Below are 23,861 nucleotides of genomic sequence, written 5' to 3' on the forward strand. Positions count from 1 at the left end.
ACAGCAACTGCTAGTGAGTAGCAGGGGAACACGGACATTCTGCACCCTGTCAGACCATGCGTGTAGTCATGGACCGTTAAAGATGCTTCATCACCCACAAAATACGGATAATGCTGAAACCCTTTCTGGTTTTGAAAAATGGGAGATTTTGGCTGTGGGAAGGAGAGGGATGCATCTTGTCTACACTCTTACGACTCCTTTTGCATCCAGTATCCCAGTTTTGGCTTGGGCCAGCTACTCCCCCTCTGGCCGAGGACACATCCTGAATTGCAACAGCCACGCTTTCCCTTCTCCAAACTTGTGTAGCAATGGAGTCATGGGAATAGGCGGCTTCAAGTTTCCAGATGCCTCAAACTACCCCTTTCTCAGCTCCCAGTGAGTGAATGTTCATGACGTAAGCTGGGCACGGATCACCAAGAATCCGTTAATTTTCCAGCTTGATGTTTTTCCTTGCGGTATGTGCGTTGCACAGCACTTTGCCACACATCGTCACAGCCCCAGCCGACGGTTCTGCTGCTATCCATTTGTTTCTGGCAGCCTCTACAGCTTGCTTTGGCGGTCACGTCTCCCTGCTACGCTTTGTGCGTTTACATCTTCTGTTCCTGAACGTGCACGACTAAGAATCTAACGCCGCTTTTGGGGCAGAGGGTTAGTGCACGGCCTCGTTTCTGCCAGGAAAGAGTGAATTTAGACACATTGCTCCGTGATCCAGCCCTGTAGCGGTGACAGAAAACGCAGTGGCGAATGCTCTTTCTGGAAGCAGCGTATTTTCTAGGGCAGGGACTGAGCCTGAAAGCAGAAGGTTGTTTCTGCTAACGGAGCCACACCGAAAGAGCTGTGTACCACGGCGGCACTGGCAGCCTGTTGTGCCCCGGGATTGCTCAGTGGTGGGCAGGGTTCAGGGGAAGGTGGAGATCAGTTCCTCCTCCCCAGTCCAAGGGGTTGGCAGAAATAACGTACCCCATACCCTGGCTCTCTTTACAAACATACAGACACGTTGGATACCTGCACGTTCACCGGGCAATAGTTGTAGTGCCAGGTGTTCTGGTGACACGCCTGGCACCTGAAACGTGTGGTTCCGTGTCAGGGATCTGGCTGTGCAGCAAAGGCTGTGTCCTCTCTTGGTTTTCCTTCCCCAGGAGGATAAGTAACACGATGTGCTCTTAAAAGCTTGAGTGCTTGCACTCAGGATCTCAGGCAGAACCGCGCTTTAATCCCCGTAGCTGAGTGGGGAAAGCAAAAGCCAAACGAGAAACTGCCAAATTCCAAAGCTGTTTGGAGGCGCGAGGCGTGGAGCGAGGTAGGGTCCCGCTTGTCGCCCTCAGGCTGCCTTTCACCCGCTGGCACTGCACCCCATGCCCGCCAGCTTTGAGCTGCCAGCTTTCAAAGAACGTATCGACCTAACAAACAGCTGTTCGTTCCTGTAGTTTTCAGTATATTTTTCTTTTTTTCCCCTCTCTGTTCTTTTCTCATCCTTCAGGAGCCATTTAAAGGACGTGCAGACTGTCTCTCCTCCAGACAAAACCCTCTCTCTCGTGGTATGAAAAGTAGTTGTCTGTCCCACTGGGAGTTCCTATCGCTATAGTCTCGCTCATTTAATCCTTTCTCTTTTCATTCGGCTTAATTATGTTAAGCTTCAAAACAAATAAGACTCACTCAGACCTCGGGAGTTACAGGTCACAGCACTGAAGTGTTAAAAGAAAAACCTTTTTGTCCTGGTTTGGGCTCAACCAGGACTAATTCTGCTTTAGGGCTTTAACTTCTCAGTCCAGTCTCCTCCAACTAGCGGCACTCTCTGGACCAGCAGCACGTTTTCCCGGACAGCGGCTGCTCCCAGCAGTGCCAAGGCCTGATGGTCACAGCCAGCACCAGGGAACGGTGCGCTGGGAGGCCCTGGCTTGTACCTGTTCTTGGAGCGACCCAGGTCACTGCTGAGTCTTGTCCCCGTGTTGGGGTGCCGGGAGGGAAAAGGGGCGCTGCCACGAAAAAGGCCGCCCCTGCAGGGAGGAGCGAACCGGGCAGGGGACCCAAACCTGACCCACAGAGTGTTCCACCCCACGGACGGCACGGTCAGTGGAAAGCTGAGGGGTCACCAGGGTCCATCTCTCTTCTTCGATGGCAACACCTGAGGAGGGCTCTGTCTGTCCTTCTGTTGTCCATCCCGATCCGTGCATCCCTGAATCCAGGGCCTGAGCCCAGCTCCTGCATCCCGTCCCTGTCTGCTGCCCAGTCCAGCCTGGGACTGCCCCAGTGCCAGCCCTGCAGCGTGGTGGGGACGTATCGTCATCGGGGTGGGGGCAGTTGGGTTGGGTATTGGTGTGGTATCTATTTGTACATATTGTACAGATTTCATTATTCACTTACTCTCTTATATTTTCTTTTATTGTTACTGTTCCACTAAAGCTGTTTCAGTTTTCTTTTCCAAACCGTAAAGTCTCTCTCCCTTGTTCTCTCTCCTTTTCCATTCTGGGAGGGGAGAGGGGTTCATGGAGAGCACCTGCCATCCGTTAGCGGCCGGCCCAGCCTCAACCCGTGACACTTTCCCAGAGCCCGAGCGTTCCAAACTGCAGCAAAGTCCTCGGAAGGCACCAAGTGAGGCGATTTGTTACTGCCTGCACAAAAGACTCCAGCGCATCCTTTTTTCCAACGGCCGGGCCCTTCCCTTCCCTGCCGGGTGCCTGGGCCCAGACAAGAAGGGGCCGTGGAAGGAGCTGCGGGCCCTCCGGCGCGCTGCGGGCACGGCATGCGGGCACGGCCTGCGGCCCCGCCGGCGGCTCGATTGTCGGCGGGCCCGAGGCCACGGAGGAAGGAAACATCGCTGACTCCAACTGAATGGTGGTCTTGGTCTAATGAGGAGGAATCCAGCGTAATTTATTCTCTCGTCCTGGGGAAGGGAGGGGTGGGAAACACACCACAACCCCAAACAACTAGGACATATGCTGTCCTGGGTTACAGTGTAAAATGTGCCAAAAGAAAAAAAAGTGTTCTATGACCATCTTCAGGAGCTGTTGAGACCAGGCGGGGCGGTGCTCCCTGCCTCCCCCCTCTGGACTATCTCCTGTCAATGGGCACAACAATGCCTTATCGCCTGACCCATCGATAACTCGCTCCTGGGCTATCCCCTGTTCATGGCCCATCAAGGAACTGCCTCACGACTCCCCATCCCATGGTGAGATGCTCCGCCCGGGGGGAAGGAGCCAAGCAGTCCATGCCAAATAAAAACGGAGATCTCCAACACCCTAGCAGCCTTCTTCCACTGGATTCCCAGAGGAGCTTCCCCCCCCCACTGGAGTTCCAGAGGACAGGAGCTACCTACCTACCACTGGACCTTCGGAGGAAGACCAGACTCTTTTACCTGATCGCTGCTTCCACAGCACTACACCCATCGCTTCAGGAGGACTGCAGCCAGCATCTTATCGGACTGCTACTGCCACCCTAACAGGGGGTCAGGTTGTATTCCTGACTCTGTCAGTGTAAACCAGGGGGTTGTTTGTTTTTCCCTGCCTTGTGTCATATATATATATATATATATTAGTAAAGAACTGTTATTCCTATTCCCCATATCTTTGCCTGAACGCCCCTTAATTTCAAAATTATAATAATTTGGAGGGAAGGGGGTTGCACTTTCCATTTCAAGGGAGGCTCCTGCCTTCCTCCACAGACACCTGCCTTTCAAACCAAGACATATGCTTTTTTAACCACCTGCAGCACGAGAAAGAAAAATGAGTTGTCTGCCATTGATTCTGTACCATAAAGCAGAAAAGTGCTCTGGGGTTTGGAGAGTCATAATGGCAGAACTAATTTAAATTCTGGTTCTTTTTCATACAGTAAGAAAGATTAGGCGTCAGCCGAATTAGCATTTAAACGAGCCGTTGTAGTCAATGTGGCAGGATTAACTGCAAATGACAATCTTGGGTTAACTCTTTCATTGTGACTCGCCCATTGTGAGATTTTGCCCCGTTCAGTGGATGTTTTAATACAAACGAGATCCTTTTCATCTGGAATACAGCAAAATTCCGCCGTAAGAGACATGGTTAGAGCTGTAACAGCTAAATTCAGGCTTGAACATGTACAACAGAGAATTAAAATACATTGGAGTGTATTTTTCAGCTGGAATAACTGGACATAATTCTAATAAAGTTATTTTGACACGCATCAGTTTTGCTGCTTTCGTCTTTTAAAGCACTGTGTTTAATTTTGTGATTTGGGTCTGGAAGACAGTGAGTGAAAAGCGCTTAAATGCACATTCGTGCTCTCCTCGGTACAATTAAGAACAACAGAGGAAGAAGAATAACAATGATTGAGCACTGCAGGAGGATTTTTTTTTTTTTTTTTAAAAAAAGAAAGTTACATGGGCTTTGGGTTATAAAAGAGGGAAACCATGCGAAACCGCATGGCTGCAGCTGCTCTTTCCCATCACTAGGTCGAGCTATTACCTCAAAATGAGAAACCTTCCCCCTGCTGAAACAGAGGTGTAGAACAAGCACAACGAAGGTCTGCAAGGAAATAACTCGACTGGCAAATGTAACACTTGGCAGCGTGGGAAAGAACCAACTGCACTATCGCATGCACCAAGCCAATTATTTGAAGAAAAAAATTAATAAAGTAATTTTGTCCCGTTTTCTCACACGAGTACAGACTGAAGCACAGCTCACGTCACACTATGCATTGGCATCTCACTGATTCTGTTCAGTCAAGTAGTGTTGAACCCATCAAACGATCGCCTTGTTTGTTCTGGGTCTGCTTTTTTCCACAGGAATTAATTCTGGATGCTGCACAGAGGTAAACTTGGGTGGCTGTTGCTGTTACCATACAAAGGGTAAAGCGGAATCTCTCTCCTCCCTGCTCTTCCCTAGCCTGAAACTCTGACAACAGACTTGTAACAACAGCTTTGTCTCTTTACATGTAAAGAAAAGAGAATTCTTCTTAATTAGAAACAGAGAAGAAAGCCTAAAGAGAAGAAAAACAATCCTGAAGGAACTCAAAGTGCAGTATCAATTTAAAAGGATTAAAAGAATTAAGCAATTAATGATTGCCAAGCAGAAGAAGAGTTAGTTCTGCATTCTAACTCTTGCTGAACGCCAACCTCATCTCTTATCACAGAGAATAACGTGGGTATTTCCACTAACACCACAGGAAGATTTCTGATACCAATTCCAACATTTTTTTTATTTTAAAAGTAAAGAAACACGAGCCAACTAAAGTCTTCTGTTGGCTCTCGCAGAAATACAATTATACAAGAAGGACGCTTCCTAGCAGCGTTACTCCGAGTCTCCTTTTAGCTGAGGACCATCCCCTGAACCTCTTTGCTTTTGCCAGGAAGAGGTAGGAGACAGGCAAACAAAGACTGTATCCGCAAGCGCTGGGTACACCTCAGCTGTTCTGAAATGCATCTCTTTTATTAGAGATTTTACTACTAGAGAATTTATTCTTTTATTATTATTGCAGGATTTGACAGAGAAAATATTTGCACTTGCCCTGGCTAACTTTTAAGTTGCATGAGTATATAAAATAAACGGAAATCACTTATCTATGGAGAAATATATCAGCTACAAGAACAAAGAGAGATGCATTTTTCTTAAGTGCTTAAAGCAGATTTTTTGAGGCCGTTTCTATAAATAAATTCAGAAAGTAAATGCAGGTACGGGAGGCTGACTCATTACCAGCACACTCACTGCTGTGATTTATGTCCATGCCAAGTAGCACGCCTCAGGAAAATCCCTGGGCAAGGTTTACAGAGTAACACGCGCCAAGAGCGACTTGGCAAGAGCAGCACGGACCGGAGAGAGGCTGCGGTCCCTCCGCGGGAATCCCGCCCGGCAGCGCTCCCCGCTGCCTTCCCACCGCGTCCCGCAGCGCTGAAAAGGAGCAGTCTTCTCAGTTTTGTGATGTGAAAAAAATCTCACTTCTGGTGGGCTGCGACACAGCCCTCAAGCGCGAGCTGAAAAATGGTAACGTCAAAGGAGGGTCCCTGGTGCTGCTTCATCGGTAGGAATACAGATGTAACCCAGAGTGTCCTGAAGCAGGCTTTGGGGCAGGGCAGAAAGCGTGGGAAGTGGTTTTCCAGCAGAATTTCCAGATTGATGGCTTATTACGTTCTGCCTGGTGTTTCCAAAGTACAAAGATGTTTAATATTCTTTGATTTTGATAATGAACAAACCCCCTTTACTTCAGACTATTTCAAAGTGTTCTTTAAACCGTCACATTTTTAGCAAGACCCTTATTCTGACGGATTCCTCAATTCCGCCACTCAAAAGGAACCTCTCAAGTTTTTGGCACACGCTGAATACTAATCTTTAAGTTCACAACGGCTCGTTTTAAGTCAATTATTTGTGGCAAGCAGATCCGATTAACACAAATAGATTGTGCATTGTGTAAATGCAGACAGTACTCCTAACTTCACAGATAAGCAACGTGCATTATTACAGGGCTATTCCACTACTGTTTGTACAAGAAATAGAGTGAGTAAAGTTCCGTAACGTGACAGGATGTCAGACTTTAAGCCAATTGGTGTTCTTAGAGGTAAAAGGAAGGTGGGGTGATACACTTCAGCACGGAGAACCCTCTTACTTCTTTATTATATTATAATCTGCTTCACCTCACGCAGTAATGAAGCAGATTACAATGAATACATTAGTTTTACAGCTCTGCATATGGTTCTGGCTGTTCCAGAAGCACTAAATTAGTGTCCTGTCCCACGTCAAGTGGGCAAAGGTGTGGCGGCCAATTGAAACTCTGTTCACTTCACTTTGTTCTTCGGCAATTAGGGAAGGTGTGGATACTAACCCGTGCTTGATCTGGCCCAGTGTGCCTGCAGCTGCAGTCTGGGTGTGCGCAAGCTGACACAGAACAGGGAATACTTCCTTAGAAAAGAGTGGCCTCACTGAACCGGAACGGTCGAGTTAGTGGGATTTTTTTTATAAACCATCCTAAGCAAATATGGCATTACATTTAATCTGGCTGTCTGTTTGACCAAATAGGAGCGAACAGAGAACAGAAAAGCAGCTTTCAGTCAAAATATATGGAAATCGCTCACTAATATGTATTTTCACGGTCTGGCTAATGATCCATGAGAGTAACGGCGTAAACAGAGTCAAGGTAAGACCATTTGTAATGGAACAAAAGGCTAAGAAAACAGTTATCCATGGAAGAACTCCATCGGGTAAAGCTGGCTCCTTGTCAGCATGTAGAAAGCTGCTTACAGAAGGGAATCAGTTTCACTGCAGATATTTATTCGATATCCAATTAAATATTTAAATGTTCTGTGTGTGGTCAGCGACTCACCCAATCCCAAAGCCTCACAACAGCTGTAGCATTTTACCTTCCACCTCCACTTTGCGTCAGCTTTCTTACTGGGAAACCTGCAGTCTCAGAGTCCTGCGCGTGGAGACGAGGAGAGCAGTAGCCGACGTGAGCAGGCTGTGACGGTGCTCTCCAGAGGGCTTCGGGGTGCGGACCCCCAGCCAAGTAGCTCAGGAAGACCTCCCCAGTGATGAGTGAAGGGGTTAAGGGCCTGCCACCCTGCTTTTGCCCTGCACCTTTGGGAAGGTTGAATACAGCTAGCCCTCCCAGGTAGGGAGGGATCTCATGCTTTTGTATATACTGACATGAAGATGAAAGGGATTTATTTCCTTTTAAATTAAATTACTAAAAATTTAATTCCCCTCTCATTTGTTCCCAGCCAGACGGTAACTGATGTGAATCTCACTGCCATATCACCGCGAGACCAGCGTGTCCCCCGTCACTGCTGGGCTTTCTCAGGAGCAGAGGTCTCCCGCAGAAGCAGCACGTTTATATAGAAAGGGACCGTGGTCAAGCAGATCTGCAGGCCCTGCAAGCAGGAGACAGCACCAGGCCTGCTCCCCCTTCCCGCCCCAGGGCAAGAGAAGGGCTTTTCCCTCTACAAGGCACCCAGTTTGTTGTGCAAAGCAGCGCTGAACAGCAGAAGGGGTGAGAACGCCGCTGCACACGCTGGGGCAGCTCCTTGGAGGGGCTCGTTCCCTTCCTCTAACTGCCAGAGATTGCTCATCTATCCCCAAGTGAAAAGCACCCAACCTGCTTGTACAGGTGGTACATAAACATCTCTGTAAAACGCCAAACAGCCTTTACGATGTGGCCAAACCAGTCACATTTGTCAAAGCAAACTGCAGACGCCAGTATTAATAGGCAAGCAGTGATTAACTTCTGTTAAATTACCTTTTCTCTTTGAAATTTTCCTTTCAAACTAGCCTGACAGAGCGAAACAGCTCCGTGAACATGTGGGTATGAAAAGCGTAGCACTCCATGCACATGTATACACGTATGTAACACACATGGGCCACAGTCCTGGGCAGCAGAGCTCCCATGAGGCAAGATGAGGCTTTAGAGTTCACCCAGCAAAGTGAAGTTGTCCATTTGAGTCAATCGTGCTGCAGTATCTAACATGAGACGCTTTGGAAACGTCACTTCATCTATTTTGGCATTTTAAGGCATGCCCTGGACATGGGTGGACAGACATCCTATCAAAATTTGGGCAGAGGGAAATGAGAAGCCAGACACCTCTCTTTTTTTCAGCAGCCTCTACAATTTCCCTTGTCTTTGTCACTGTTTATAGTCGAATTTAATGCCAAACACTCAAGCTTCCCCCCTACAACAACCGTGCTCACCCCACTTCTGCCCTTTCTTCTATGGTGACACTAGCTCAAGGAGATAGCCTTCACCGAGTTGCTTGTAATTTTTATTTTAAGGGGGCAGCAAACCGTGGGCAGGAATGAGAAACTATGACCTGGAGCCACGTGGGAGCTTCTTAAACCGGTACAAAAGGCAGCATCTCTGGAATGGTCAGTCATCCAGAGGAAAAGAACTAAAACCAGAGGATGAAAGGGCAAACCCCTGAGGGGTAATTGTTTTGGAGAGAGGAGAGGCAGAAAGCTAACATGTAGACCTAAAGCCATGAAGAGGCAAAGCTCTGGTTTGGGCTAAACCCCTGGACAGGCTGGAAGAACCATGGGGAGGGGGGAGACACAGCGAGACATCCAGAGCAGCGCGTGCAGTGAGGTCCATTTACAGAAACGCTGGTGGCCCTCAGCACGGACCAGTTCTCATCTGCGTGTACCTGCACCCCAGTCCTTTAAAAAAAAAATCAATAACAAAATAAAACCTGTACTGATTAACTGCAGAGCTCCATTAACTACTCACTGGTTGCAAAAGGCTATCATCCTTCTGTTACGCTGTGATGTAAACCACCTTTTAAGTCTGTAATCCCTCTTTGCGTGGAATAGGTTTTTCCTAAAAAAAAATATCGAGAAAGAAACGTCACGGACGTTGAAAAGGTAGGCAGGGTTAGCACAGGGAGATAAGGAAGGATTTCAGCTGGCTCTGTAGCCTAGCAACGTCCCTTCCAGTCGCCAAATGGCATTTTGGAAGTGCAGAACCTCCGGAGCGGCTGAAGCGACGGGGATGAGGGGTTGGAAAGCGGCGGGGCTCCGCGGCCGGGCCTGAGCGCACCCACCCCGCCGCTTCCCGGCACCGCGGAGCAAGGTAAGGCGGCGGGGGGACAGCCCTGCCCGCGGCATCGCTTCCCTCGACGTGCCCGCAGAGGGGGAGGCACGGCCGCCCAGACGCCTCACCCTCCGGGGCCCGACTCCCCGCCCTCCCCTCCGCCGTTTTGTCCACCCACACCCCTCAAACCCCTTGACCGGGCCGGTTCCCCGCCCTCACGCTGACACCCCAAACCCCTCACACCGGGCCGATCCCCGCCCTCACCCTGCAGCAGCTCCGGCCCTGGGCCCCCGCCTTCACCCACAGCAGCCGCGCCGCCTCCCTGCCCACACGGGCTCTACTGGCGGCCCGGCCCCGGGGCCGCGCTCCCGGCGGACGAACGGAGAGGACGGGGTGGGGGAAAGGAAGAACGACGGACCCGTCCCCACGCGTGTTTCCCGCTGGGGAGGGGAAGGAGGCGCCGCGGCCTCCACCGGCGGCCGCGCACCGCAGGGCGTGCGAGGATGTGCCACGCGGCGCGCCCGCCGCGGCGGGAAAGGGTTAAATGCGCATGCCGAGGTGGCCCCTCCCACCCACCGGGCCCTTCGCCACCCAATGAGCAGCCAGCGGGGCGGTGCAGGCTCCGCCCTTCCTCGCTTCGCCCCGCCCCGCTACGGGGGTGCGCAGCCGGCGGGATGGTGCCGGCGGCGGCGGCGGCGGCGCGGGGTGGCGGCGGCGGCGGCGCGCGGCCAACGGCTGCCTGCGGGCCGCGCGGCTGAGCGCGCGCCGGGCCCCCGGTGGCCGACGAGGTGAGGGCGGGCGGCGCTGAGGGGGCGGCGGGCCCCGGGCCGTCGTTGTGTGTGTGTGGGGGTGGCGGCGGCGGCAAGGCCGGCGGGCAGGCCTCTGAAGGCAACCGCCGGTCCAGGGAGGCGAGGCGGGGGAAAGTGCCGCCGTGCGGTGACGGGGCGCTGCGTGGCAGCCCGGTGGCGGTGAGAAGGGGGGCGGCGGGCTGTGAGGGGACGGCAGGTGCCTGGCGGCCCCCGCCTGGCCCCGGGGGAGAGCGCTGCAGCGGGGGGGGTGGGGAGGCAGCGAGGCCCTGGGAGCCCCGGCGGAGGGAGCGAGGTGCCGGGGGGGGAATGGTGGCCGCTCCCCGTCCATCTCCGCTCCCGGTAACGAGGACTTCTTGGGGTGACGCCGCCGTTCCCTTCGGTGAGAAGGGGTTGGCAGAGGTCTGGAAAGCCACGCTTTGGACGCGGTCACTTGTTGCTGAAGGAGGGTGTCAGCTTTTGGAAGGAGGAAGGGGGTCCCCAAGATCTTTCTTCCCTCCCCCCTGCGCTGTGTGTGTGTGGGGGGGTTACGCGTCTTGTCTCGATGCTGTTCCTGCCCACCTGGACCAAAACGCCTCCCTTCTGTTGTCGATAGTTTTGGATGGAGCAACCAAGAGGTTTTGGTGGAAGAAGTTCCTTTCCGAAGAAGCGCTTGTGACACGAGAACCCCAAATTATTTTTGAGCGGGGAAAGTATGACCTGGGCTTAGCTGGCAGGCAGCGGTTCGCAGTAATTAGCCCACGCAGCGTTAACGAAGGTGCGGCCGTCTTGCACGTGGATATGTAACGTGTAAAGCTCCTCGAAACGGTGGGACTTGGTGAGCAGAACCCCTGCCTCGGGCGCTGCACGGCCAGCTACGTTTTCTACGTGTTTTACTTTCATTATTCTGGTTGTTGCTTGAGTGTTGAGGACGTGGTGGTAGAGATGGATTTCGTGGCGAGTCACGTAGCTCCCAAAGGACGTTCACGTTCTGTTTCACGCTGAGGCCTCCGAGCTTCCCCTTCCCTTCCAAAGTAAGGGATGGAAGGAAGAGCCAGCGGAGCGTGTAGGCTGGCTGTATTTCTCATAGCTAATTCATCAAATCTTAAAGCGATTATGGAACGATACTAGGAAACACATGGACAAAAATATCCAGAGTTATGTCCCGCATTCTATAAATTTCAAAATCCCAGACTGGGGTTGTGGGTGGTTGGTTGTTTTTTTTTTTTTTTTTTTTTGGTGAGTGTTTCCTCTTGGAACGAGTTCAAAAAGTGATGTGTACGTCTTGATCCGTGTGGTCAGCCGTGTGAGTGTGGATGTGCAGCTGCGGGAATGCACCCCGCAGCCTCGTCACCGGCTGGACCTGGGGGCACGGCATTGCAGCAGCTTTGTCTCTGTTGGGCTGCCACCTTCGGCGGCCCCTGACACGGGGAAATGACTCTTTTCTGTGAGTTTGAAGGTGCAGAAATCGTGGGTGCTGAAAGCTCGAATTTGGAGCCGGATCTACAAGGACCGCTGTGATAGAATTTTCAGGCGTTTGTTGGCCTGGTCGGTGTGACTAGGGCTGCCTGCGTGAATGTCTCAGTAGATGTGTTTGTTTCAGCTGCCGTGATAGAGCAGTGGAGCGTAATTTAAATTTAAACCCAGGCTCTTGTTGTAGGTGGTTTTTTAAAATAGCATCTGTATTTTTGCTTCAGTGAAAAAAGAAATAAAAACGGGGCTCTTTTAGTGACCTGCTAGGTTTTGCGTTTACCTTTTCCCTCTCTATGTCATAGCATCGCAGGATAGTTTGGGTTGGAAAGGACCTTTAAAGACCCTCTAGTCCAGCTCCCTGCTGTGACCAGGGGCACCTTTCACTGGGTCGGGTTGCTCAGAGCCCCATCCAGCCTGGCCTTCAACACTGGCATGTTTTGTGTGTCTTTGCTCCTGCATAAATCCCTGTATGGAGGAGAAATGGCATGAAAGAGTCTGGGTGGGGATGCTCATCAGGGTAAGAACTGACCTTCCCTTTCGCCGTTGTCTGGTTCTGACGCTTTAGCGTTTGGTTATTTTTGCTGGCGAGTCGAAAGACTTTACTTATGTCAAATATCAAGATAAAAAAATGAAGATTCCTGCCCTGTCTGCCGATGGAGTTTATAGCCATGTGGATACACACACGTGTGTGTAGTGGTCCAGTTTGTTGGTATAAAACTGATACAAAAATGAGCAAATTATTTTAGATTGAAAACTGTAACTAGAGGCCTTTCCTATCAAATCTGCAGTACAGCTGCAGCATCTGCCCCGACCCGCTCCCAGCAATCCCCTCTGCCTGCGGAATACTGCCGTATCAACTGCTGGCTGCCCAGTGTGATGAGAGCGCTTTTTTTCTCTTGTAACATTTCCAGTACACTCGAAGTTTTTTCTTTTCCCCAAAGAATCTAATTTAACATCATTCCATAGCTTAATAAGCAGCAGTTACTTTCAAGTGGTTTTCCTTTTTTTTCTCTCCGAGCAAAAGTAATTTTAACAGCTGTTAGAGCAGATAACTGAAATTGCATGGCAAAGAGACACCTCCTGTGGAGAAGGGGAACAACAGAGACCTTTTTTCTTCTGAAAGGTGCGGTAGCTACGCTGTGTGCACGCAGGGATTTTTATTCCCCTCCCCCTTTTACTGTGCTGAAGGAAGGCACAGTTTTATCCCGGCCCTTTCCCTTTGTGGATTGCAAATTTTGAGGGGACTTTGTGCTGATAGACAGGGAAAGGGAAAACAAAAAATACTAATTTTAGTACAGCGGATGCTTTTCAGGTGGCATAGGCTGCTCGTGCATATAGGCTTTTCCTTGAAAAACCTTGAGGTTTCCCCCCCCCCCCTTTTTTTTTTTGGGGGGGGGGGATGTGTGTTGGTTTTTTTTTGGAAGGCATCTGATCCAAGTCCTCCTGTTTCTTCTCAAGGTAGTGGCACATAAGACAACAGAAATAAAGCTGGAAACCAAGGTGTTTTTTCAAAGCCTGGGTCACAAATGCTGATATTTTCTACTTGAAGATGTGTGAAGGCAATCGTTCGTCTCCACCACGATTAGTACTGAATTGGGGGAAGACAGCGCGTGATTAAAAAATTGCATAATGTGCTTTTTCATATGAAAGAACTGCAGCTCCTTATCAAGCGCAGTTACAATTATGTGAATACGATACAACCTTTAAGTTTCCTGATTTTTATTTTGTGCTGCAAGTTGCATTTCCAGTTTTCTGTCCTTTTTTTTTAGCAGCGTGGAAAGAAAAGCGTATCCCACGTCCGAGCTGCTTCGCTCTCAAACGATCCGGATCCGCACGTGCGCAGCAAATCCGCTGATTTCCAAAAGTGCCAGCCCGGCCGTGGGCACCCCTGCGTTCTGCCCTCTCGGCGCCCCGGGCAGGCAGAAAGCTGGGAAGAAGGTTTTGCTGAGCGATTCCCGCAGCTTGCCTGGGGAGAGGCTTTCCAACAGCCTGCGCAGCCAGCGAGGGCAGTGGGTGCGGGCTGGACGGGTGGTTGTGGTGGCTGCAGCTCTTTTCTCATCGATGGCTCTCATCGATGCTCTGTGCATTCCATCATTTTCTATTTTTGGCTCCCTAATGAGCTAAAGCGGGTTCAGCCCATTGATGCTAAGAACGATCCTGGTGGAGGGAACGTCATCCACTTGTTTGCGAGGCCCTGGCTTGAATCCAGCGCGTATTTCACAGCCGATGGTTTTGTAGTTTGGCCTCAGCCCTTTGCAAACCAGGCAAGGTTTGAAAAGGCCTCAGGCCTCAACAGCCTGAAACTGGTTTGCAAATGTTTCATACGTAAAAATTCGCACTTGTTTCGGATGTAGAAAGCTCACTTCATGCAGGCGTAGGTGCTGATTTAGGTGCTGATTTTGTTTCATTTTATAAAAATGGTCAGGCAAGTGCTTTAGTGTTTGAGGAGCCGGGGTGTGGCTGAAGCGAAGGGGGTTTTATTACTGTACTGCAAGGTTTATGACATGTAGAAGAGGCCTCGAGGCTGATGCGTTTCCTTCTCCTCTTCCTCCAAGTGCCTTTTAAAAATGGGTGTTTCTGTACGAAAATTCAAATGTTGTCTTGCTCTTTCTTGTGAAAGCCGATCCTCAGTACTTCCTAAAAGGGGAAGGAGAAACGCTGAGAGTAGATTGGCTTTTATAACTCTTCAAAATCTGCTTGTGTTTGTCATCTGTGAGAGAATTCCTGTAGTATACTTCCTCCTGCAGTTTAAGTGCGTCTCATGACCTGTTGTATCGTGACACGTAGATCGCCTTTGATCATGTTTTGGCTTTGTATCGCTTGTTAAAGCGCAGATTTCTTGGGACGAAGAGAGGACAGAAGTTAACATGTATTACAATTTTGTAATTGAGATATTGCACTTTAAATGTATACATTCGTGTGTAAATACTGTATGAACATAACGAATGGGTTTTGTATGTGCAGTCACTGTTGTGATTTATGACTGTCCTTTATAATTTTAAGCTAAAGAATATACAAGAGGCTTTTTGCACTGAAGCTACCAACGGTTGGACAATTTTATATGAGTATTTGCATTGCTCTTGTTCTCAAACTTCCCTGCAAGCCCAGGGGAGCTGAAATCTGAGCTAGAACCAAGATCTCTACTTCCAGAGGTTTATCCCTTGGTTTCTTCCTATAGTTTTAGATTTGGTTTTTGTGTTAAGCAGCTTTAAGCTTAATCTTTTTCCTTTGTTTTTGGCAGCGTATTACCTTCAGGAGATGGCCTCTTCTAAGTCTTTGATGAACCTTCTGACCTTCACTTTTGGATCAGCAATAGGATTTTTCGTGTGCTATCTTCTCTTCAGCATTATACTAGAAGAGCAGGTTAAGATCCAGCCTCACATCCTTCACAATGATCCACATGGCCAACACTCAGCAGATACCGATAACAATCAGCTGCAAGGGCAGATGAATTTCAATGCAGACTCGGGGCAGCATAAAGGTATTTCGTTACACCCGACTATTTATAGACTATATCCCCTTTTCAGGCGTTGCAAAATGTTGCTTTCGTCCCTGCCAAGGATTTCTGTGAATCCTTTTCTTTCCCTTTGCCCACGTTCAGGTTACATCTAAACAATTTGGTTCTCCTGAGGTCTACTGAATGGTGGTTTTCTTTGCTTACATTTTTATTACAGTAGTGATTTTTTTCCCGTGGAGCCCAACCGTGTGGCCAGCTTCTGTATCCAGGCTTGTTTGGAGCAGGAGCTTCTCGAATGGGCTGTTGACATCAAGTGGTGGGTTTGCTAAGCAGATGGGGTTGCCAGCATTGAGGACGTGGCTGAACTGCTTTTTAGCTTTAAGAAACTAGTGCTGGACCACTTCTAACTGCTGATCCAGCCTCTTAGATAAAGCTAAAAAAAAAAAACCCAAATAGGAAAAACTCGCTTTTTGACGCGATTAGTAAAAGTCTGAATTGGGGTGGGGGGCAGAGGGGGTCACGAGGGCATCGTTTGCCAGGCTGCCTGCGCAGCAGTCCGAGCGCAGGTTGCTGTCTGCAGGCAGAAACGGAGAAATTCTGTTGCACCCTGATTTTTTGCTTTGCTTTGCTTTGCTTTTTTTTTCCCCCCCAAGACAGTAGACCCTTCTAAAATTTCAGGCGTGCTCTTACATTTGACACGTCTCTCATTAAATGGGTTCATTCTAAATCCCAAATACAGGTAGCGTCCGAGTTTGGATGAGCAAAAATGCCCTGTCGTGCATTTGCTGAAGAAGATGTTAATCAGTAATTTGCTGTTTGAACTTCAAACTTTGCCAGACAAGTCTGTGAGCGTTTCACGTGTAATGGCAGAACATTGTGACGGAGAAACCTGATCGGTCGTTGCGTAAGGTGTAAGCAGGAATGTTTTAGGACCAGTTACGCAGATCTCACCGTGGAATGTTCTTTTAAAGGAGTTAAAATCGCTCTGTATGTATCAAGCGAAGCTGTTTTCTTTGAGGCAAATGAATGCTTTGGCAGCTTGGAAAACATTGTGTTACACACCTCAGATAACTCTGTTTATTCAGTTGGATTGTCTGCAAATAAAAACATTTTAGCACAACAATAGTACTAGTTCCACAGACTCCCAACTTGCTTCATCTGACTTTTTACAAATAAGATTTAACTTGATTTGGCGGTAAATTCTTTCTTTCTGGCTTACCATCTGCTTTTTCCTTCAAATATATGTTACTGCTTTAGAAATAGTTACTAGGTTTTGTCAGTTAACATGAATATGTATAACAGGGCTTATTAGATTTTTGACCTTTCTGTGTTGGAATCATTACGTGTGTTCATTGTGAATGGCAAAAATATTCACCTTCTTAATTTTCACTAGTCCTCCAGCACCATAGAGAGGTTGCCTCCAAACAGTTTTTAGGTACAAATCCAGGTTTCCTGCAGCCACGCCTCCCTGAACAGATACAATTTTGGTGCGGCTCTTAGGCTGTCCTGCATCCCGTGAAGCTGAAGTAGCTTTAAGAATTTGACTTTCTTGGTTTTGGCAGGCTCGTTTTTTTTCTTCCTAATTCTAATATTAATTTCCTCAACTGGTACGTTTGGAAGCAAAAGCCTCTTCTCTCTCTGTTTGTCTTTTCTGATCTAGAAACAGAATGTCTGGGGGGAGGTCGCTGTGGGTTTCGCAGTCAAGTCTAATATTGTTTTCGAACTTTTCCTCTTTATTTTTTTTTAGATGAGAATAAAAATGTTGCCGAGGGACTGTATCAGAAGGTGAAAATACTGTGTTGGGTCATGACAGGACCTCAGAATCTAGAAAAGAAAGCCAAGCATGTTAAGGCCACTTGGGCCCAACGTTGTAATAAAATACTTTTTATGAGCTCTGAGGAGAATAAAGACTTCCCAACTGTGGGCCTAGAAACCAAAGAAGGCAGGGACCAACTGTACTGGAAGACTATTAAAGCTTTTCAATATGTGTATGACCATTATTTTGATGATGCTGACTGGTTTATGAAAGCAGACGATGATACATACGTTATATTGGACAATTTGAGGTGGCTTCTTTCAAAATACAGTCCTGAACAACCGATATACTTTGGAAGGAGGTTTAAGCCTTACGTGAAGCAGGGCTACATGAGCGGAGGGGCAGGATATGTTCTGAGCAAAGAAGCTCTGAAGAGGTTCGTTACTGCATTTAAAACGAACAAGTGCTCCCACAGTTCCTCTATTGAAGACCTAGCACTAGGAAAATGCATGGAGATCATCAATGTGGAAGCAGGAGACTCTAGGGATACAAGCGGTAGAGAAACCTTTCATCCCTTCGTTCCAGAACATCACTTAATCCGAGGATACCTGCCCAAAACATTCTGGTACTGGAATTACAATTATTACCCTGCTGTAGAGGTAAGTCCTGAGGCACCTGGTACCCGTTTTAGGAAGTCCACGTTAGGGTGTGCCTGAATGCGCGTGGTGTGTGAATGAGCAGTTCAGCAGCAGCTTGATTTATTGTAGGAAAGAAGGTTTTCGGTGGGATTCGCTGTGATACCCCTGTGTGTAGACGTGTTAAATGCAGTAACCAGCTGAAAGTGGATGCCGAGCACTCAGGGTTCCCGAGGAGCTCGTGAGCCCTGGGTTACGATTGCTGTTTGCCGTGCTCCGCGGGCAGGAACACGCGAAGAGACCTTTTTTTTTGACGCGTTTGCCTTGCGTCACCACTGCCACCTTCCTGGCACCATTCCGGGTTGTTCCCTCGTGTCTCCCGCCCAGTGTCCCCGGCTTCTCCTCCCGCCACCCAGCTGCCAGCACCGAGCCCAGCGTGAGTCACCCCAAGGGGTGGGTGTGCTGGCGGTGCGGCGTTGGCACGGCGAGCCTGCCGAAAGGGAGCCTGGCGCTGATAACGCCTTTCCCTTCTACCCAGCAGCAAACCTGGCGTAAAACCTGTAGAAAGAGAACTCCTTCTGAGACTTGCTGGTGGTCGCTCTCGGTGAACGTTGTCTAAGAGACTCCCAAGTTACCGGAGAGGCTGGGGGGCGGTGGTGTGGGGGGCGGTGGCGCCCGCTTTCCCCTTCGCGTGCTGCCGACGCTTCTCTTATCACCGCGAGCCGCGTGCAGCGTTAGCTGCCTCCAGCCCCGGCGGCTTTTTACTGCAGGTTGTTAGAGCGCGTGTGTAAGTGGATTCCATGGTAAAGATTACAGCGGAATGAACGTTGCCTAGAAGTGAAGTCAAAGCACGACCCAAACACGGAAATACGATTAGTTCGCCTTGCGCGCTTGCGTTGGACTCGTCTCCCTTCTGTAGGAGCGGAGGCAAGCGTGAGAATTTTTTTCCAAAGTTCTTTTGCTGTGGCAACAAACCCAGTGTTTACAAGCTGAAACATTCTTTCTACGAGAACTTCACCTTGTCCATTGTGTTCCGCAGCTGAAATCTCCGGTTTAAAAAAAAAAAAAAAGGAAAAAAAAAAAAAAAAAGAAAAAGAAAAAGGGAGTGGGGAGCAGGGCAGTACTTGATGTTAAGGCCATCTGAAGGTGTTCTGCGTTGGAAGCGTCGATGATCGTGTAATCTGTGACGTGGCTTCTGTTTTAGGATTGCATTCTCACTTTTAAAAGTTTTATTTTTCAGCAAGCTTTGAGATCACCGTAAGTGGCCAAAATCAGCGATAGGACGTGGGGGTTTTTTAAACACAGTAAAGCCGGGGGGAAAACCAGTCTCGTTCTTCAGTAGGTTCTTTTCGCCGTAAGGCGTCTATTTTTGTACCTGTGTTCAGCGCTGGAGCATTTCTGTGGCCTGAAGCAGCCGTGGTGCTGTCCGTAGTGTGCTGGATGCAGGAGCCGTCGCCGTGGCTGCAGCTGACGGGTGGCTGGGCTGTGGGCAGCTGCACCCATAACTGCTGCAGGGGCGGTGGGGATCCGTAATGGTGTTTGGGTAGAAAACGAAGATAGTTTGTTTTGTCAAAAACAAGCTGTATTGGTCAAACTTAGTAGGTGTTGAAAGAATAAGTTATATAACAATTGTTCTCTTCAGTGTCTTTAAATATTTGGTCTTAGTTCCAATTCGAGCTGGAATATTAAGCCAGCTCTGCAATCCAGTCGGATGAAAAACGCCCCACAAAACCGTCTTCCAGAAAAGCATTCTCAAAGCTGCGTTTCAGCTAGAAAATGCAAGTTGTAACAACTGTGTTAGCAATGACCTTTTAGCTCTTAAAAATGCCGAATAACATCGATGAAATGAATAAACGTAAAAAAAAAAATATAAAATAATAGCTCTGAAAGGCTTTGTTACAAGTCGCTGTGTGTAGGAAGGCAGTGGTGACAGGCTGGCCGGGCTGGGTAACGTGCGGAGCCGCGCGTTGGGCTGATCCGCTCGGGCTGCCTGCCGTCGTGAGGGACAGGCCCGTATCGCTCCATGGAGAGACGCGGTGCGGTCGGACCCGCTTGCTGCTGCTCGGTGTGGTGTAGAGAAGTATGGAAAAGCCAAAAAAACCCCACTGACGTTAATGAGGGCAGCTGGTTTTTCCACTGGCTGAAGCAAAAGACTTTGTCCAGCTTCATTTTGGAAAGATGCTTTGGCAAGTGTGTCTGATAGTTTTGCCTGCCTACCGTTACGTTTTGAGGTGTATGTGTGACTGATGATAGCGAATTTCTTACCGTGAAGTCGGGTATGTGTTTGAATTCTTCCTGGATCTTTAATCCAGGCCGTGCTTTGATATTCTAGCCGATTCTTTTGACCTGTTTTGTGTTTTAGGGTCCCGGATGCTGCTCCGACCTAGCGGTTTCATTCCACTACGTTGATTCCATCACGATGTATCATTTGGAGTATTTGATTTATCATCTCCGTCCGTATGGGTATTTGTATCGCTACGATCCTGATGTGGCAAAGAAGCCAGAAGAGCAGAGCGAAAACGAAGCACCGGCGGATAGTCAAAAGCTAAAGCAAAAAATTTCTGAGAATTAATTGGACTTTGAAGAGAACAAAGCCAGTGCAATGGATAAGAGCCTCCTCAGACTCCTGCATGAAGCTTGTGGACTAGAATTCCTCGTGGCGATTCTTGTTTCAGAACTCACGTCGGCAGTGCTTCCCGTGCGCGCCAGAGTCCGGTACTGGCTCGGACCGTTTGGGATAGCGGGACCTCGCAGCCCTGCTCGTGAGGATTGGGGGCCCTAAAGCTGTGAAATAAGAGGTTGTTCCGGTACGCTGACATCTGGAAGAACTTGGGTAGAAACCATAGCGGACGGGTTCAAAGATAATCGTGCAGTATTTCTGTCCTTTTTCTGTTCTCCTCTATTTCCTTCCCGGTGTTGGTTAGATCAGCTCTCATGTTAGAAATTGGATCCTGCACAGTCAGATACGTCACGGTGGCTTCCTGGAGCGTTCCCGGTATCTCCAAGTTCCTTGGTGGACCTTGCCGTGTAAGGAAGGGAGAGGCCTGGAAATAGAGTCTCAAGTCTGCTTTGCCTTAACGACAGCCTGGTTGTGCGACTCGGCAGGGAGCCACCCCAAAGGTCAATCTGAATTGTCTTGGAAATGGAATTCACTGCTAGGAGTTATTTTTAAAATTTTTAAGGCTCTGTTGTCCAAAACAATATGAAGTTGGATCACTGCTGTTTTAGGGGAAAAACCCAGAAATAGTTACTATTGTGCAAATTGCTGAGGTGATGCAAGCTGCTTATGTATTTGCCTGTGGCTTTTTTTTTGATTGTTGTTGTTTTAACTTATCCTGTTGGTCGAATGGATATAAAAGTTCATCTCAGAATTTCTCAGCATAAGCTAAGCTAGATGCTTTTCGAAACAGAAGTCTCTCTTCCGTCCCACCTTGCATGTGAACCAGAAAGAATAGTACCTTAGCAAAGTTACAGTGGCATTATAATAACTTGGTTTCGGCCAGTATTATAATTAGTTGTTCCCAGTTAATTTTCACATCACTGTACTTTGAGATTAGCTTGTTCATTAAAATTTTAGAGATACAAACAAGTCCCATTTTAAAACTGCAGCAAAACCGACTTGGCTGCTTCCCCACACATCTCGTTTATTCGGCTGAAGTGCTTGATTTCACTTTTCTGAACGTTTTTTTTTTTCTCCTCCATTTTTAAAAATTTCTTCTGCATCTGCCTCTTGTTACCTTTTTGAGAACAAAGTGTTCAACGATCGTTATTTCACTCTTTTTGACGCCGAAGTACGTAGTTATTCAGGTAAGCCAGCCTGAATGCCGGAATCTTTCACAGTGCATTAACTTACACCGTGCTTTTTGAGTATCTCTGCCTCTTATCTGAAAATGTTTTCCTGGTGTGGGGCAAAATAGGTGTTTTAATGACTGAAAAATTTTCAGAGGCCAAACTTGTGTTTTATGGAGTTAACGTAAATCTTTCTGGTTTTCTCTTTTTCAAATTGAGTGAAGGGCAGTATGGGGGATGTGGTTAAGCTTGACGTGTAGCGTGTCTTTACTCCACACTTGAACAGACGTTCCTTCATCTTTTTATCTCTTCTCACCTTCATCATATTGATGAATTTGGACAAAACCTGATTACCTCCGGTCACTGTTCTGGAAAGGGCGCGTGGTGGTAGCAGACAGCCTTACTTACTGCTGCTCTCCTTCGGGATGTTGCTGGAAGAGGATGTGGCCGTAAAGTACTGGAATGTTTTCTCCAAAGACAGTTCTTGTAGAGATTGGGGTTCTACCTGTGTCCGACAGCAGAGTCGTGGCTTCCTTTCCGCCCATCGCTCCGCAGCGTGGTGACAATTACCGAAATATCTCGTGGAGCTGAAATAACTACGTCCATCTTCCTTGAATGTAGGCTGGGTTCATCTGTCGAGCATTAGCTAAAATAGTTCCTGCAGGGTTAAACCTGTTGGTCTTTTATGAGCAAGGCTGCCTCTGAAGTACTGAAAGGGGCACGAGCTTCCTTGCCTCCAGCAGAAAGTTATAACTGCACTTGTTTAAAAAAAAGGAGAAAGTCTCCGGTTTGCTCTAGTCAGGGGGATGCTGGTCCAGAATGGATGTACCGTGCTGAGAGGTGCTTCCTTCTGCCACCTAAAGGTTAATCCCACGTGCAGCACAAACCAGTAGTGCTGTGAAATCCAGATTGTACTGGTAACCGCGGTGGCGCTGTTCAAACAGGCAGTTAAAAGTTTTCTGGAAGTTCTAAACCGAAATCAAGGGCCCAACTTAACCTCTTTGTAAGTTCAGCCCATGTAGAAGATCTGCTCAGCCACTGGGCTGTTCCTTTCTTCCTGCTCTCTTCCTCGCTTCATCCGTGGGGATTTAGAGGTTCTCCACCCCAGCAGGCAGAACTCGCCTTGAGTGCTTGCTGCAGATCCCACGTTTGCGCTGTGCCGCCCTCTGAAGTGCCGTCCTCTCCTCTCCGCGTTCCTCACCGTCCTCACTACCCCGTCTCTGGGTTTCGGTTTCATCGTGCCTAAGTCTCGTGGACAAGAGGAGGCGGGTCGTGAGGTGCTGGAGCTCCCCACAGGTTGGCTGCTGAGGTGGCAAGTCAAAGGGGGGAGGCCTTTGCTCAGCAGCGGCTCTGGTTCTCGCCCGCTGCCCAGCCGGGGCTCGTGGCTTTGGCAGAGCAGGGCAGAAGTATCCCTTTCCACAAAACGTGCAGGACCTCAGGGAACCGAGAAAGAAAGTTCCATTTCTTGGGGGAATCAGGCTGAGAACATACTGCCTTGTGATGAGTGGGCGGCCCGTCTGGAGAAACGAGAGTAGCCTTTTCCTTCAAATGTCCGTTCTTGCTTTGTTTGGAAGTGTCCTTGCGCTCAGGCCTCTGAACCAACTTCTTTTGCCTTTCCGACAACACTGCAAAGAATTTTTTTTTTTTTTCCCTTCCAGACAAGCTAGAAACATCCTGTGATTACAACAGAGGAACCGTTGTTCCCTGCCGAATTGTGTTGCCGTGACGATGAGCTGGTACCTCTGCGATAATGCCGTTGCATCTCACTCCCCCCAAAAGCTTCGGCAGGCGGGGCTGGAAGGCGAGCAGGCAGCGTCCTTTGCAGGGACAGCAATACACTGGTGTTGGTGGGTTGTTAGTGCACGCGCAGGACTTTGTGCTTTGAGAAAGGATTTACTGAGTTGGGGTGTTTCTGCAGCCTGAGGAGGCGGTTGTGTTTCGGGGGGGGATAGAGCACAGCAGCTCTTTGGCGATACTGGTTCTTGCTCTGGGTTCCTGGTTTTGTTTCTAAAAGGTTTCTTCATTGTAGAAAAGCCTCCATTGGCACTACAGTGATTTCAGTGACCCATCTACAACTTTTAAACTCCTTTTCTTGAAATTACTAGGCAGCCGTCCTTTGCCCTCGGCGGTGGGAAGGTCACTGAGCGTGGCAGGGGAACGTTTCATCCTCGTGTTACGTGGCTTTTAGTTCAGAAAGGGTGACAATGCCAAGAAGTTGCCTTGGGATCACCGCTCTTCGTCGGAGGGTACTATTAAAGGAGAAGACCAGCTTTAATCTTCTTTCACTCCCAGTTCGTTTTTGCAGGCTGTCCTGGTCTCATTCGGGAGGTTAAACGCTGGTGATGTCAGCACCATCTCTCATTTTGTGGAAGCCCTTTTCCCAGTACCTCTTGCCTTTAAGGACACTTTCTCTGCTTTCCTTTGGTGGGGATATATATTAAAAATCACTTTTTCTTCACGTGTTGCCATTTGTTCTGTGAGGCTTC

The 23,861-nt window shown here is 48.8% G+C and overlaps 1 protein-coding gene across 1 annotated transcript; it reads left to right on the forward strand.

The window, feature by feature from the left end:
* The first annotated feature begins 14,983 nt into the window (after positions 1-14,983).
* C1GALT1 (core 1 synthase, glycoprotein-N-acetylgalactosamine 3-beta-galactosyltransferase 1) lies at positions 14,984-20,936 on the forward strand. Its single transcript, XM_009960919.2, has 3 exons — positions 14,984-15,219; positions 16,943-17,610; positions 19,949-20,936. The coding sequence occupies exons 1-3, from the start codon at positions 14,997-14,999 to the stop codon at positions 20,156-20,158; spliced, it is 1,101 nt and encodes a 366-aa protein (XP_009959221.2). The 5' UTR covers positions 14,984-14,996; the 3' UTR covers positions 20,159-20,936.
* The last annotated feature ends 2,925 nt before the right edge of the window (positions 20,937-23,861 follow it).

The sequence above is a fragment of the Leptosomus discolor genome, chromosome 7, assembly GCF_034619465.1.
Source record: "Leptosomus discolor isolate bLepDis1 chromosome 7, bLepDis1.hap2, whole genome shotgun sequence".
NCBI lineage: Eukaryota > Metazoa > Chordata > Aves > Leptosomiformes > Leptosomidae > Leptosomus > Leptosomus discolor.